Source organism: Hyperoodon ampullatus, assembly GCF_949752795.1.
Source record: "Hyperoodon ampullatus genome assembly, chromosome: 8".
In the NCBI taxonomy this organism is placed as follows: Eukaryota; Metazoa; Chordata; class Mammalia; order Artiodactyla; family Ziphiidae; genus Hyperoodon; species Hyperoodon ampullatus.
The window spans coordinates 79,383,522-79,400,844 of record NC_136921.1 but is presented as its reverse complement, the minus strand read 5'-3'; the positions used below and the strand labels follow the sequence as shown (position 1 = coordinate 79,400,844).

Sequence of the window (17,323 nt, the reverse complement as noted above, 5' to 3'; positions counted from 1 at the left end):
GTTTTTATTGCAGAACCGAGGCTACAAATGTTTCTCTTTAAAGACATTTTTAATAGAAACAGTAAGGTATAAATCATTTAAGCAATTACCTGGACATTGTGGAAATGGGGCTTGGCTTGTTCTGTAGCCCCAGATGTTTCCAGATTCTAGTAATAACCCAGCCCAGATATTTACAGCTTAATTTTCTGTGCATGTGCACTTGTCCACAAATGGCTCCTATTTCCCATGTTTCTGTTGGACAACTGGGCCACTTAGAGGTAAGGAAAGTGATCTCAGCGTGGGTGATGACAAACATTAATGGTTATAATAAGTTGCTTCTAGAAACTTTGATCACTTAAAAAAATAGGCTAATTCTTAGAGGATTTTATACTAAGAAATAAATTATTAAATGGCATTTTCCTTTATGGATGAGGGTGGGGGAAATAACGTCTGCCCATTCGTCCAAATTATATTTAGCCTCGATCTACTATGTGATAAAAGTAATTTTTTAAAATGTGTCTTCTGGCACTGGTTGGGTTATCATGCAGGCTGCTAGTTTTCTTTGCATCACTGCTCCACAGTTTCTCTTGTTCTTACTAGAAACTAAACAAATGGAAAATAATGATTGGTAACCATCTGCTGTGCAGAAATTTCACATATAGCAGTTAACTCTATTTTATAAAACAAGACCAAATGAGTGAATTATACTGTTGCCAGTAAATAGCAACATGCAGTAGAGCGTTCCTTTGGACAAAGCAAGAGCATAGGGAGCCAGCATTTATTATGGGAAGTCAGTTGGGTGGGCTGTGGGGCTGAATGTGGCCCGGGTGTTTATATGTGTATGTGTGTGTATGTGTGTCTGTGTGTGTACTGCATGTGTGAAGAGAATGGTGGTTTCCTCTCCACCTGTTCCTTGTGTCTCCATTCTCACCCCCAGGTTTCCAATCAGGTAACTCGAAATAATGTAGATGCAAATAAATCAGTTCAGTCACATCTTCCTCTATCTTTTTATTTGCTTAAAAAAGAAAGTCAGAATCCATAAAGCCATACAGAATAAAGATTTGTAAAAGTATGTAGGCTTCAGATCAGAATCATGTTTTTTCCTAAGCTGTACGTATTATAATGAATAGAGACTAGCCAATTTAGCTTTAAATCATTCTCTGGCCTTATCCCCTGCCTAAAGAATACTGGAAATTAGATTGAGTATATGTCCAAAGGATATTGACAGGCAATGATTATTCATATAGTTGCTACTGAAGTGTGCATGCTATACTGAGGGAAGACATATAATGAAATAGACAGAAGTAAGTGGTTACAAAGAATTTATTCAAATGGACCAGGTAAGGTCTGATTTTATAGTTGTCCATATAATCAATCAGTCTCTTTCTCTCCCCCTCTCTATATCTATAAAATCTGTTTAGTCCATCAATGTACTTAGACATTCAAAACATACATGTTCTCTCTAACTTTCACTTATTTGATACTAGGATTTTGCCATACAGCAAGAAAAGTTGTTTAAAATGGGCAGTATATTGAGTTCAAAGGACCCATACAGTTCATAAATTCTCTGGTGTCTACTGGATTTTTCATCAGGGAGACTTCCAATAAAAATGATCTATTTTAGAAATAATATTGTTTAGTAGGTTGAAATGTGGTGTAATAAAATTAGACCTTCAGTCTTCTAAAGTTACTACTTAGATGGCACCCTTGGGATGGTAAAATGGCTGTATAAGCAGATGAATCAGACAGTTCCACTGATGGGTACATTTGTCAGTCTCTGTTACAGATATAATATATTCTTATATCTGTAATCCTGACACTGTTACATCCAAATGAAATCAACATGAGGTTGTCATCTTTAAGCAAATATGTTAAGTGTTGTCTTTTGTGCTTTGGATTTGAAAGAAAGGGGCCCAGGGGAGGCCGCATCATGCAAATGGAACAAATCCCATTTCTTCTGAGCTGTGCTGTTTTCCCCTCCATGGCAGCTGGCTGTGTTATCTTTGTGTGTTTCTCTGAGCGCTGACAATTCTTTCAGTGATCTAAGTTAGGGCACATTAGAAAGTGGAAGCAGCTGTCTGTCGCTATACTGAGAGACGTGTTTGCTCTACTGCAAAGATGAAGGACCATGAATCCTTGACACACTCTCCCCCCGCCCCCCCTGTACTTTCCACCATGATCAACATTCAGACGCACAGATTGTCTGCTTGGACAGTTTTTTGTTCTGACTGACAGCATCTGGCATAGACAAATTTAAAAATACATAGCATGCCATGCTTGGAATTAGAACATCCCTTCTTTATTAATCTTCTCATTTAAACCATTCATTTACATTTCAAGAAAGGTTACAGCTTGATATGGTTGAAACGTTGATTTTTAAATGAATAACCTTCTAATGAAATGTCTTGAATGAGTACCAAGCAGCTAGTGTTCATTAAAAATTACACCCGATTAACACAGCCTTGAAAGCCTGAGAGGAAAGGGATTTCTTATTGTTTTAATCCACAGTGCAATCCGGTGTTTACCTTTCTGGCACAAAGCGAATAGAAATGATGCCTGTACTCGCAACACTTCTGCATTGAACACAACTATGATATCACCCTTAAGCTGACAGAACACTTGGCCTTGTTTAATCAGCTTTCTTTTCCTCAGAAAACCCCCAGAGTGTTAAAAAAAAATTTAAACGTCACCAAAATATGCCTTGTTCAGATCCTCTCTCTCTCCATGTCCCACCCTCTCCCCACCCCAAAATACTATGTCTCTATGCCCAAATCAGAAAAGAAAAAGGCTGATATATTTTCAGATGGAAAAGTGGTAGAAAACGCTTTTAGATTAAACATTTCCTCTGACCCCAGGATGGTGGATACACATTTGTTTGTCTGCATTACTTTAGTAATAAAACATAACAGTGCAAAAATTGCTGTTTCTCTGCCTCACGTAACTCCCCCATACATACTCACATTTCTTATCCATTTTCAATTCCACAGCCAACCTTAGCAACATGCTTGTCTAGCATTTATGTAAAAATAATATGAAAAGTGGCCATATCAGTCACTCTGTGGACTTTGAGCCCAGAGGACGGGGGTGGGATGGGGGGAAAGGAATCCTCCTTTTATCCTACATTTTAGACTTTTCATATCACTGCAGATTTCAGCTATAACTACTCAACCGCAAGTGTGGCTGCAATAGTTCTAAGGGGTGTATGGAGGGAGGGGTGGTACAGAATTATATTTATATATATTTTAGAAAGGAACTGTTCAGGTGCTAGGTAGTAAATATGTAAAGAAAGCACACTGGTTAACTTGGAAAAATAGGCTTCAGAGAGAAGTTCAATTAACAGTTGTAGGCAGAAGAGGTGATGTATTTCTTCAGCATGTGTAAGAGGTCATTTGCTTTAGGATAAATTTTGACGAATTTGAGAGAAATAGATGCTGAAATAAAAATGAAAACAGATTACAGCTTCGTATCAAAGGCACTTTTACATTCTTGAATATAAGAAGGGAAAATGACACGTTTTTATTCCATGGATTATATATTATTTTAAAATTTTTCTATTTTGTGTTTTGTGAACTTATTTCATTTAAACTGTTCATCTAAACAAAATAAATCTTGGAAGTTAATGTTATCTTTGAATCTGGAATCAGTTTATTGCTTCACCCCTCAACCCAGACCTGGGCTCTAGAAATTTAGGGTAGACACTTTTTGGTTGCTGTTTTTCTGTTTTCTTTCTTTTTCTTTTCTTTCTTTTTTTCTTTTCTTTTTTTTTTTCAAGAAGCTAATGGCAAGGAATCAAATCAGAGTAGATCTGGTTCCAGCATTTTGATTGCCAGTTAATATTTTATAATCAACACTTTAAATATAAATTACTTTGTTTGTTATTTTCCATTTTGATTTTTTTTAATGACCAGGTTTTAAAGGTGGTACCATTGTGCATCTGTAAGCAAACTGGGAACGGGTTAGAGTACACAATTCCCTCGTGTAAAAAGCCAGGTTTAGCAGTAATGCTTTTAATCTGGACTTGTAGGGGATTCAGAAGCATCCATAGATCTGCTCCAGTAATTATCATACCCCAAGTGGCACTGGAAGAGACATTTGCCTAAAAACTTGATGTCTTCATTACGCTGTTTACATTTTAATTAGAAACATGAAAATTACTGATTCATACAGACAACTGTAGTTTAAGTGGTTTCGTTCACCATCCAATAAATATAAAAAAAAAAAAACACCACAGTTGGCATAAATAGTTTACTAGGAATCATTCATGGGAATAATGTGTTGGCACTATAACCTGCTTAAAATATGTTTTTATTTTACCAGAGGTAGAATTTGCATATAAATTAGAGAATGGCATTTTAAGTTGACAGTCATTTATGCAGAATACCACCCACATGCAAATATATATATGGGTGGGTGTGTATATTTTCTGTGAGTTTATAGAGTTTTACAGTATTGTGGATGTGCACGTGTACACGTCAGCCTAGTCGATCAGTTTTTAAAATACACATCCTCTTTTAAAATCCACTCAGAAATGCTGTGGGTGTTCTAAATATGCCCATCCACAAACACAGCTTTTATCTGTTGGGCAATGGCAACTTTGCATTCAGGAAAAATGTTTATTTCTTGTATGCATATGTCTCAAAAAGGAGTTGCTGTTGCATTGGCTCCTTCCTTCCCTCTTTCCTCTCTTTTCCATTCTCCCATAACTTTTGCATGTAGCTGTCAATGCTGCTGCCCTAAAGTCGCTCCCACTCAGAGCGGCTGGACTGAAGCAGGGTGGCTGTCAGAGTCCATTCCTGAGTCAGCAGCACGCCCATTGCCTGAATCTTGCGACAGTCACTCATCCAGTTTTCCCCTCCCCAGGGGATAAGCGTCCTCCTCATCAGTGAGGAGGAATGACCCTTCTGTCTGGCACGCTCAGAATCCCGAATCTCCCCACTTCGGTGTGTGAGTTCAAATCCCCTCGTCCTGGAGGCAGGGCTGGGACTCCAGCTAATGACTCCAAGATACAGAGAGGGTCAGCGCACTGGCGAGCTGGCATACTGAGGCATCGTGCGAGCTGAGTTGTACGTTTTCCCCATAATTGTAGACTCCTCTCCATCCCCTCCCCTCCCCTTCCAAACCCTTTACTATTGATCAATATTATGCAAAAACAAACCAGGAAGAGCCACAGCCATTAAAAGCCATTTTTCTTTTCCTCATCTTTGTTAGAAAGTTATTGACCGTGGCCGAAGGAGGCTCTGTTATTGTTTTTTGTTTATTGTTTTTTGGTTGAACAGAAGCAGACAGTAAGTGAACATTTACATTATCTCACTGTAAAGCTCACATTTTAGGCCCATGTTTATTTTACATTTTAGGCCTATGGGCTATAGGTAAAAATGAATTTAAAAAATATTACATAGGAGGAAGAGAAAACACATAGGTTTTCTACTTGAAATGTTAGAGCAGTCATTGTTTTAAACTTCTGAACGTGAATGTGTTACATAGATACTCCTGCTAACTGCATGATGTGATTTCTGGGAATTCAAGGGAGTAAGACGAATTCTCACGAGGTGGCTTCAGATGATAGATTTTGTGCTTCATTTCTGCATCTTTTGGTGTGTGTTTTTTAAAGTTCTAGGGGGTTGCCAAAGTTTTGAGATGCTAATCAGGTGTTTTGTGTAGTCCACAAAATTTTAGATTTTAATGAAAAGTCACTAGGATCATTTTCACAGTCAATGAGGTAATTGGTCCAGGTAATCAGACCGGGACTTTTAAAAACAGTTATTAGTGCTTTGCATTTACCAGGCAGAGTCCCCAAGCACATCAGTTAGGGGAATAGTGAATTCACGGGCATATGTTCATTGGTTTGCTTTGCAGTGCCTCTGTTTTATGGGGGCGGGGGCAGGCAGGGCACTTATTAGGTCTCTGTATTTCCTAGATGCGATTAGACACAACAGTCGACGTCTGTAAGGACAGAAACATGTTGCTTCCTTGTACACATGGCAAAATTCAAATAGTTCTGTGCTGTTTGGTAAATCCTGTCTGCTTTATGCAGTGTGGCCCGAAGCAGTTGTGTGGTGAGGGAATGCTGGCTGCTGGCCAGCCATTGACTATGAGATCCTGGGTACCTGAGAGCTTATCAGTTCTTTTGCTCTGTAAAAAGAAAAAAGTGATGAAAATGTTGGTAAACTGCCATGAAGGTTTAAGGCTGCTGGAACAAGGAGCCGTGTAATCAGATTGGAAAATGGAGCTCGAGATTCTCTGCATGGAGAGCAGCCGTCTGTGGACCCCGTGAGCTGCTGTGCGAGTGCCCGAGCTGACCACTTTGTTAGCAAATCAGCTTGTTTGCTGCAGCAGCAGGGTGGAAAAGACCAGAGCTGGTGATGGTATGTAACGGAGGGAGAGCTCTTGCATGGCACAATCTAATCAGCTTGCAATTAGCTTGGGCTCTACAGTCACCTTAATTTTCTTCTTTCCCCCCCCCTTTGTGTTAATACCATGCACTTTAAACAATTAAGTAAGGGAAGTAATCCTTCAAGCAAATCAAAGCCATCCTTTAATTTTATCACCCTGCTGAAAAAGTATCAGGTGGTCCACTGGTCTTCATCAGATGCTGGAAATTCTCCGGCTCACTGTAGCATAGAGAGGGGCTTTAACCAACTGATTTTTAAGATGATCTTTCACATATCTTGGCAAAAGGGGGCAGAAAACGGTGCATCATTTAAACTAGCATTAAAGTTAAAATTAATGTGGGGGGGGATTACAAATACCTTTTGGTTTATATACAGTACTGAATCTATTTTATATTTTTAATAACCAGAGTCAGGCTCTGGGTGTGTGTGTGTGTGTATGTGTGTGTGTGTATGAAAGAGAGAGATCTGTATGTATATATCTCGTCTATAAAATCCTTTATGCTGCTGTTTATTTAGGCGTTTCTGTACAGCACCTTTCTGAAGGCTCTGATGACACAGCCACTTGTACTGATAATTTCACTATTTCACCTTTAGCAAACTTGATTCACTAAGGTTTAAAAGAACAAGGATATCATTGCCGATCATATGTGTTACTTGTTAATCCTTTAAAATAAAATTCAGATCATGTGGGGGAGAGGTGAGAAGAGCAAAGCATAGGTTTGCAAAATCGGCGTAATAGTTTTATATAGTACTTAATTCAAGGACAGCGACTTCTGAGATACTGCTTAAAAAAGACCTATTTATCTAAATAAAATAAATCATCTAATAACATTACTTAAGCTACCTTATATCAATTTTCCTCTTCCAGAAAGCTTCTGTAAAATATTATCCATGATATGATAGGTTTTATTAAGAGTTTGTCGTGAGGTGGAAAATGGGAGTTATTTCATGAATGTTTCCTTTAGAAAGCAGCATAGAGAATGATGATTAGAATTTGCTTTTAATGGTTATTAAAGAATTAATTAGAGTATTTTAAGTGATATTGCTCCAAAATAGTAAATTCCTTTCTGGGGGTTATTTGTGTTAATAAAAATGAACATAGTCATAATATTGTTGATATTGGATTACATTAGTATCATATTTGAATTCTCTCCATGTTGTCAACATACAAATTTATTTGCCTTTATTAAATGACTCAATACTACTAACAAACTCTCTGTCTTATTTTTTTCCTTCCGCAAAAAAATGTAGCAATTTATAACCAATCATTTGGATTCAGGATTTTTTTTAAAATTTAACACACGATTCAAAAAGGTTAACTGTTCATGTACTAATGCTGTGTGAAAGATATCATGACTTCTGTTTTGCTCTACTTATTTGATTATATGTCTTTTGTTTTTGGAGGAATGAATTCAGTTTGATAGAAAGTGAGAATAGTTACTATAAAGTGCATTTAAAATTAGGTAAGCTTCTAAGTTTGCCTCGGGGTTTTGCTGGTGTTGCATCAACGTGTTCTTTTTGTGTGTGTTTTGAACGCTTTTTTGTCTTTAATTTAAAAACTGGATTAAAAGAAACATACATCATCTACACACATCTTATGCTGCAAAGATTCACTTTATATTCTTTTAGAGGACAAACTCCATTAGATATGCACTTACTGTACGTTGGATTGTAAATCTTAGAATTTAATGGTAATTCAGTGAGCAGTTATTGCTTCAGTGGCCTTTTTTCTTTCTTTTTTGTCCCATCTCACTTGTGAAATAGGGTTACCCTTTACAAGTGTCACATCCATAGATTCATCTTTTGTACTTTGTAGTTGTTCCTGGTACATCATTCTTAAGTTAAAAAAAAAAAAAGGCAAAGCGATGATGGAGGAACCATGCGGTGGGTGGGGAGTGTGTGTGTGTATATGTATGGAGGGTGTGCGTAGAATGAGGGGTATCATACCTATGCCACAGAGACAGACAGACAGACAGAGAGACCCAGAAAAATACAGGAACTCTAGCACCAGAATAAGCAGGACCGTTAGCATCAGTCTCACAGATTAATCTCTTTTTCTAAATATGCATTTCCTCTAACCTCATTCTCAATCTAATGTTCAGTTTTCCAAAACAGATGGCATTCTGCACTTGAATTCCTGGAAGTAGAAATGGTATCTGATTGGTACAAGTCTCTGCCTTGCTTACACTGTTAATATTCTTATCCTTTTTGGACCCTGAAATACTTTTTTGGTAGAAACAATATATACATTCATAAAGAAATTATAAAGGGATTCTCCTTTTGAAGATAATGAGTTCTTTTCAGGAACTGCAGGTTACATGGCCCACAAATGAGCTCTAAGTGGGGGGATTTAAAGTCCTGCTACAGCATTTAATTTCTTGAGGAAAGGAGTTCAGTTCAAGGTTAGCCTGTTATTGTGGCACTGGCAACTACTTCTCACGTCCCCGTTCTTCTGCCAGCAGTTCTGCACAAAAGGCAGTCATTTTTATTTAATACACAGGGAGGTATTAATCACTGCAGTATTTTCTTGCAAAAATTTATCTTATCATATTCATTGTTTCACTACCCATGACAATAATAGGTGTTTAATTACTCAGTAAGAGGCGTTTATAGATTCCATTTTTCCTGTGAGCTGGACAAATGGTATTGATTTTGTACTTTGATGCAACACGAAACTGTATGAAACACAATTAGAATTCCAAGGCTGGTAAAATGTACATTTGTTATGGTAACTGGACTTGCTTTGAGAATCGGCAAGTATCTTCTAATCCAGGCGATGCCTTTGGTATAGAAAGGATATTTAATTTTATTGCTGCTCTGTGGTTAAAACAGAATGCTCTTTTTTCCTCATGTGTGTGTGTGTGCACACGTGCACACACACAAGTGTGTAGATTTTAGTTTTAGTGAAGCAATAAAGAGTTTGTATGAAACAAAAAGGTTTGAAATGGATGGTTCTTTGTAGTCAGACAAACCATAGTGTACAGGTGAACACTGACTCTGTGTAATCTTGTAATTATGTCTCTTTAGCTAATGCTATAGGTCTTTATTTTACCAGTAAATAAGTTATTACCTGGGGTGGGGGTGGGAACCGTACAAGATGAAATGGCACCTTCATCTCATGCTGGATTCTGGTTTACTTCCTTTTAAGGTGATGAGGAAGACCTCCAAATCCCTGTTGTGTCATAAGTTAAACATTGGGTTTTGTTAAAATTGGCACTAAATAAAACCTTTCATTTAGCTGACACTATTATGTCACAGACAGGCAGCATGAGATCTTGCACAGAACTAAACTCAATTCTGTTCTACAGCAGTAGTGCAAGTCTGCCTGGGTTTTGCTTTACCTTGCTTTTCACAAACACATTTCCACCTGCATTTGGTACATCTAAAACCATAATTTGAGAGGACTCTCTTGTTGGTCAGTGCATTAATTGCCTATGATTTTCAGCTCCATGCAGATTTATTTCCTGTAGAGGAAGGTCATTTAGCCTTACCAAAATAAAAAGCAAAATAAACCAAGGACAGTCCAGAGGTTGCTTAATCTTCATATTTTTCACTAATGGGTAGCTTGTATCCTTGCTAAATCTTACTTTATATTTCTTTCTAAATCTTACTTTATATTTCTTTCTAAGGACCATAGACCTCCAAGCTGGAATTTCACAGTTTTGGAGAATTGTATGGATGACTTTTATTCTTAAGAAATGGAGATTGCTCATTGACACAATTGCTTTCTGCGTCAGGAGGGTATTTTATTTGTCAGAACTCTAATGATTACTACTGTAACATTAACTGATCTCACTACACTGGCACAGAATTTTAAAAATTTGTGTAGCAGACACACAACTTTAGGGAAGATTTTACAAATACTTATCATTTGCTTCATAGTACAGAAACAGTTGCAGTCAATTGTGTATTAGTTTTAATCGAACATTCCTTATTCGGTTAATATTTGTATTGTTATTTTCCTTATGGGCTGTCATATGACATATGTTAACATTTGTAAAGCAGTGAGAAAATAAATATAAATAACAGTTTACATCTGGCTAGTGTATTTCTTTTTTTTTTTTTTTTTTCTTTTCCTCCTGGAGCTTCCAAGAGTGAGAGAAAAAATAAATTGATTGGCCTGACCATTTTAAAACACCATTCTATTTTTTGCTCATAGATATGAGAAGAAAGCCAACTTTCATTCCAGGAGCATGTGTTCTATGTTTATTTTGCTTTATTGGGGCTGGGCACATACTGGCAAGAGGGGGCTTCTCGGGTAGTGGAATCTGAGGTCTGTAATGTCCTGTGCAGATAGATCCTTGATCACGTAGCAAATCGCTTCTTGGGCTCAACAGCTCAGTGGGGAATGCTGTAATTTGTAACATGGGATCAAGCTTTGGAGGGAATAAAAATAATAGTAATAATTTCCAAACCTTTGGCCTTTCTCCTATTAAAACTAAGGTCCTCTTGATTCTCTGACTTGGGTCCTAGGTGCCTAGTGATTTGTTTGTATCCTTTCCAAATGAACTGTTTTGTGTTTTATATTTCTCCTTAGACAAATCATTCAATTATTGAATAATGTGAGTGTAGTTTCAATTAAGTGAAAGGTGATCACATGTAATTAGCTAGTTGCAAAGTGGATTACATAAAGAATTGGTATGGAAGCTGTTTATGGCTAAATACTACTTTTTAGGAATGTTTTCATTGCAAAGAGGAGTGCGTTGTTGCTAAGGAGTGTCTGGATTTGGATTTGGGCTGCACAGCTCACTTTACTGCAAGGTGGATGTGTTCCTTCTCTGTATTTGCCAAGGGCCAAGTTATGTGGTGCCAATGGAAATTTGGCTGTATGAGGAAGCCGAGTCCTCAGTATGGCACCCTGATTGTATGAAGATTTACACACAAGCATACATATACAGAACAGCCATCTCCATTTTCACAGTCCTTTTTCTCAAACATGTTTTTCACTACTGTTTAGAGCCTTCTCACTCATATTTAAGGTAAGGTAGGAGCCTGGGTCTGATGATCTTTTGATTATTTCTAGCTGTAAGGTTTCTGATTCCATAATGTGTCATGGAAATCATTCATACATATAAAAATATCTGATCTGCTTTATTTTCAAGATGACAATAGCAAAAATGATACCAAAAATGGCTGTAACAGGTTTTATCTCTTATTAGCAAGAAGCTCAGTCTCTCCTAGTGGGGGAAAGCTAGGCACACAAAACAAATGCATTTTCTTAAAGCTTTATTTATGCTGGCACTTAACAGTATCAGTCACACCTGTCCTGAATCAATTGACCAAGTACTTGACCAGACAAGCCAGTCATTTCAACTCGAGGATCAATTGGAGAGACTTGTATAGGGAATATCTTGGAATCTTCAGGAGAAATCTATTTTGAGAACTTTACATTTGTCATCTTGTCCCATAGAAACTTTCTATATCCCTGTGAACAATAAATATAGTCAATGTGCAGCCATTGCTTTTTAAGTGTTCATATCGTAGGTAACTTCTGAATCCTTTTAGCTTTTTTCCTTTGGGGCAATGTAGTCTTCTGTTTGTGGAAGCATTCATTGTCTCCAGTGTGTTAATACATCTACATTCTTTTACTTTTTCTGCCCTTGCACAACTCGCCCCCCATCCCTCCAAACCTCAACACTGCCCACTCTTCGCTACAGTCAGGCAGCGTCCTCCTAACCTCACTTTTAGCTGTTTGAATAAAAAATCGATAAGGCTATTAAAGCCATTTGGAACTTTTTAAAAAAGAGAAATAATATTTTAATTACTCGTGACATGCCAGTTTGAAGCCCATATCCTCCTTTATGACAGTTCAGTGTAGAAACTACATTGCTTCATTTCAGTAACTTTATTACCGTTTGGCTCAGAGATTGCTATTTCGCCTTGGCCACAGATTTCATCAGTTGCCCGGTTCACCTTTGTCCACACTATACTTGTGAAATGACCTCGTCCGTTAGTGCTTGTCAATAGTAAATTGCTATATTCTGCACCTAGAAACACACCAAATGACTACAACTCTTTATTGAATAACTGAGTTTGTACTTAATTTTTTTAAATTAAAACTTAACTGGCATCGTCTTAATTACTGCTTAATATCAGTTAATTAAGGCACTGGTTAGGGTCGGCTATCACAGACATTATTCTTATTTGTAGTAGGAATGGTGAGCACAGGGAAGTGTGTGGGTGTCTATATGATAAGTGTGTTTTCTTTGGTGTTTCCCCCACCCCCTAATTTTCTAACTCATCTATCAAAATAACAGGGTAAAGTACTCAAGGTTCAATTATTCTGATGACATCATATTAATTTTCTTTTCAAGAATTCTCAGGGACTACGTCATGTCTTCACAGAAGCTCTTTTTAAATGCTCAGAAATCTGTGCTGTTATAATATACAAAAAAAAAAAAAATAGGATTCAATATCAAAATGTGGCCCTTTTTTCCTAAAATAATTTTTAAAAGAATCAAATATATTTTTCTTTTAAATAAATGACAACAATGTATTGGGGAATACTCAAATTTATGATTATATCAAGACTAGATATAACTCTGTTGAATATCTAATTTTCTTAACCATAAACATATACTTTACTTCCCTATAATATTTACATGTAAAGAGAAAAAAATGTTCACTGCTCACCTCTTTTCACAAATGGTTGGGCTCTTTTATCTCCTTAGGAAAGCTTCTGCCATAAATAGGTCACTTTTAAGTTGCCTGAAAATTAAGTTAAAATAAAAGAGCAGTATTCTTGGAAATCTCATTTTTATGAAATTTACAGTGATATCCAAATATTACTGTTATTTTCCAAATATTGTTTGACATGTACTTAGTTGTGACTGAATAATTCCACAAAGATTTTTTTAATCTACTAAAAACACTTAAATTCCGGATTCTATCTTGTCTGGGTTTTTAATCTTCTTTGTTTTTGTTTTGTTTCTCTATTTTTGAAATAAGCTGGTATCAGACAGTTTCCCCACTAAAATAAAATGAGGTATAAATTGTTGAAGATAGTACTTCTGACAGATAACCATGGTAAGCCTGGTTGTTTTCATAATATTCTTAATGACCTGAAATAAAAATGATTGAAATTTAATTCCTAAATAGAAATTAAGAATAATTGTATAATAATTGCATCATTGAGTTGATATTAAGCAATGAAGACAGGAAAGAAACATTAAGATTTCTCCTTCCAAATGCAACTGATGTGAGGCTACCATTGCTGTGACATTCAGGAATATGAAAGTTTTCATTAGTTTGTTTATACCTTTGGGCTTATTTGCTGTGTATATATATATATATATATATATATATATACTATATGTAGTGTATATATATATATATATATATACTATATGTAGTGTATATATATATATATATATATATATATATATATATAGTTTAAAATGAGATTAGTGTTCTAGAAAAAAACTTAATAAAAACCTGTTTGAAAATAAAATTTTGTCAGATTTTCAGCCACAAAGATTTCCTCAGTGATGCACAGTAACTAATATTTCAACACAGCTTTTCTTCAAAGGCCATGATTTTTAGGTTGCATGTAGCTCAGGACAGAATTCTATCAAATCAAAAATATATGCAATCTAAATGCAGTTTGTTGGGAAGATATGCAGAGAGTAGTACTGTGAATTTTTAAATAGTGTATTTTAGGTTCGCCTTACAAAAAGAAAAATAGCATAGTCTAAACCTGAAATAAATACAAACATTTTTCATCTGTTAGAATCATCCTGTTTAGGTTTGTTTTACTACATGGTACTTAAATTTCCCAGTAAGTGCAACAGTCACATTTAATGCACAATCTTTGAATAGATTGTTTGTGCCTATTCATAATGTCACAGTTTAAATAATTAAGCCACCACCTTTTACATCTTTGGTTTTACCTTGTTGAATGTTTGGGGCAAAAGTTCAAGGAATTTATTTTCATGTACATGATCAGTAACTGCTATTAAACAAAATCTAGTTCTTTAAAAAAGAACTCATTTAGAAATAATAATGGGTAGAAATCACCAAAGTGGACAATTAAATGAATTATGGGTTCAAATTTACTGATAGATAAGTTAAACATTAGAGCCATGAAGTGTAAAGTTTGTGTAGCATTTAACAAGCCTTGGAAGAGCATTAAAAGTAGCTTATGTGTAATATGTAATACTAATAGAGCTTCACAGAGCCCCAGAGGAAGCTGCAAATGTAATTCAGCATGCCTTAGGCTGTCCGAGATGTTGAGATTATGTTCCATGAAGACCAAAATAAGGTTTCAACAAGGTTTTCCTGCAAGCATGTAAATTCTCCAGATGAGGAGAAACGAAAATATATTTAAAATTCCGGCAGCTTAAAAATGCACACATTTATAAGTGTGATGAAAATAGATTTAAAGTTTTTATTTTCTCTGTAGTGGTTGGCATATCTTAACTGGATTTTATGTTAAACCAGTTATGTTAAAAACATGTACAGAGCACCCCTATTTTGTCACTGTATTAATGGAAAAAAGGTTGAGGAGATAAAGAAGAGAAAAAGGAACCATTACAATAAAAGATTTTGAGTGCTGCTTGAGAGTTGTGGGAAGCAATCTTGCATCATAACTGTTAGGATTGACCAAAAAAATAATAATAACAAAAGCCAAAAAATCAAAAGAGTTTATTATACAGTGTTCTTTTCTTTTTTAGAAGTGCCCCATATTGTCAGCTTATATATTTATACACATACACATATACACACAGTGGGCTGTAATTAAAACTTTAAGAATTGAGTTCTACCGTTATCTGGTAGTTCGGGAGGTGAAAACACTGCTTCTCTGGATCTCAGTGTTATTCTTTCTAAAATGGATAACTTGCATCGAAAGATTTCTAAATACTCTTCCAGCTCAAAACCACTATGAGGACCTAAGTTTCATTTTATGAAGTTCCATTTGAAAATTTTTAGGAACGTGGAAGCTGATTGTGCTGCTCAATTTTTCCTAGTGGATATCACCTGTGCAGCAGAGTGTTGAACAGTATGTTATTTCTTAGCTTCTGGGAGAGTGGTTCCCACACTGAGGGCTGCAGACCTCTGAGGAGTCTTGAATTTATTGCAAAAGTTTCTCAAATTCACATGTGCACCACACATACGATTGTCACACGTATGTTCTAGTTTTTTTTTTGATGTGGTGTCTTGTGATTAGAATAAAAACATATATCTGTTCAGACGTGTCACAACGGTGTCGCAGAATTCACTGTAGTTCTTAGTCATTATTTTCTCCATCAATGGATGCTAAAAGGTAAAATCAATATCTTGAATCTATGAGGTTTTTTTTTTAATGTTAAAAAGCGTAGAAACCAGTAATTTGAGATGAACATGTACTCACTGGGAGTACATTAATTGCATATAATGTGAACTATTAAGCATTACCCTGGAAGTTGTGCCATTAATATTTTTTCCAAGGGCTTTGGCATATTTTATTCCATTTGAACACCTAGTTAGGGTTATGGCTCCATTTCCTGTCAGAGTACTTGAAATATTCCATTAGCTTACTGTTAGCAGTTGTCTTATGAATTCCTCCTAATGGTGAATAATGACTGCCATTTGTTGAGTGTTTACTAGGCATCCTATATGTGTGTGTGTGTGAGTGTGTGTATGTATATATAGTATGTGAATATTTTTTCCATTTCATAGGTTATAAGGCAAAAAGATTTTGTCCAACTCCTCATATCCATTGGCAGAGATGGGACTCATAGTTGCCCTTTGCAACGTCATTAAAGCCCACACAGTGCCTGTGGCAGAAATTAATTTCAGATTTAGCTTAATGGCACATACAGACCCCACAAGGAAATGCCTGACAATACAGTCCACATTCTGAAGCACTGGTGTCATCATCATGACAGAATTGCCTCTTTTGTGCCTCAGTTTACCCAACTTTGAAGTAGAGAAACATTTTATCATTTATTTTTACTTTTCTTGCTAGGATAATGTGTGAATTAATTAATGCTTATAAAGAAGTGATTTGATGAGGGGAAAACTCTATCTAAATGCTAAGTATTATTTATTATTCATGTAAGCATATTACTGTACCCTTCAATCACCTTTTTTTGGATGTTTCAAATGGGCAATTACTGTCTCTTTGTGTAAGGCTTTTAAAATTTTTAATTTAAATTAAAAGTTAATCTGATTTAGGAAAACTGCCAGCTGGAAAGGAACACAGATTTTTTTTTTTTTCCCTTCCTTTCCAAACAAAACAGCAATTCAGAATAGACCCTTTTAATATAGTAATGTGGGTAGGCTTTTCTGGGCTAGTGGTATTAGGAAGGAGGGCTAATTAGTGATGGCTGCTTTGTAAGGCTGGTAATCTATGTGTTAGGATTAAAGCTGATAATAGATCTGATTAGGTGGAATTAACTGATATTTAGAAGGATGGAGATTCCTTTGTTTATGAAATCTCCAGTTTGGGGGTACAATGTATAGCTGAAGTGGCTGAATCTCTGAAATCTAGTTAATATGGTTTTTCCACAATACAGGGCCCAAATATGACTAGGGTCAGGAAGCAATGAAGGTCATTTGAGCTCAAGAAGACCTTTAGTTCTTAAGACCTTATACTAAGGATGCTTACAAATAGTGAAAATCAGAGTTCAAAGATCAGAAATGTCAAGTATCCTTTAAATGGGGAAGACATATTTACCTCAGCTCTTCAGTTAATATCTAGCAATCCTTGATGGGAAAATCCTTCTATAACTCTCTCCATCACATGTCTGTTGACTCAAAAGTAACTGGTTTTCATTTTAAGATAGAAAGTAAAGATCATACCATAAAAAAAAAATCACTGTTTCCTTAAATTCTCCCCACACACAAATTTGCATATTCAACTTTCCTTTTAAAATAACCCATTTTAAGTATTCCCTAGCACTATTAAATTTTAAGGAAGTATGCTTAGAAATCACATTATTCCCTTGCACAGTTTCAGTTGCCCAGCAGTA

At 36.0% G+C, this 17,323-nt stretch overlaps 1 protein-coding gene across 1 annotated transcript in view; it reads left to right on the top strand.

Moving 5' to 3' along the window:
• Positions 1 to 4,844: 4,844 nt before the first annotated feature.
• The window catches only part of FIGN (fidgetin, microtubule severing factor), a gene marked incomplete at both ends in the record, with an annotated part of 96,568 nt that continues 84,089 nt past the window's right edge, over positions 4,845 to 17,323 (top strand). Inside the window, one exon of the mRNA XM_079710640.1 lies at positions 4,845 to 4,923. Within this exon, the coding sequence (XP_079566766.1) occupies positions 4,872 to 4,923 (52 nt within the window). The remainder of the gene's footprint in view (positions 4,924 to 17,323) is intronic.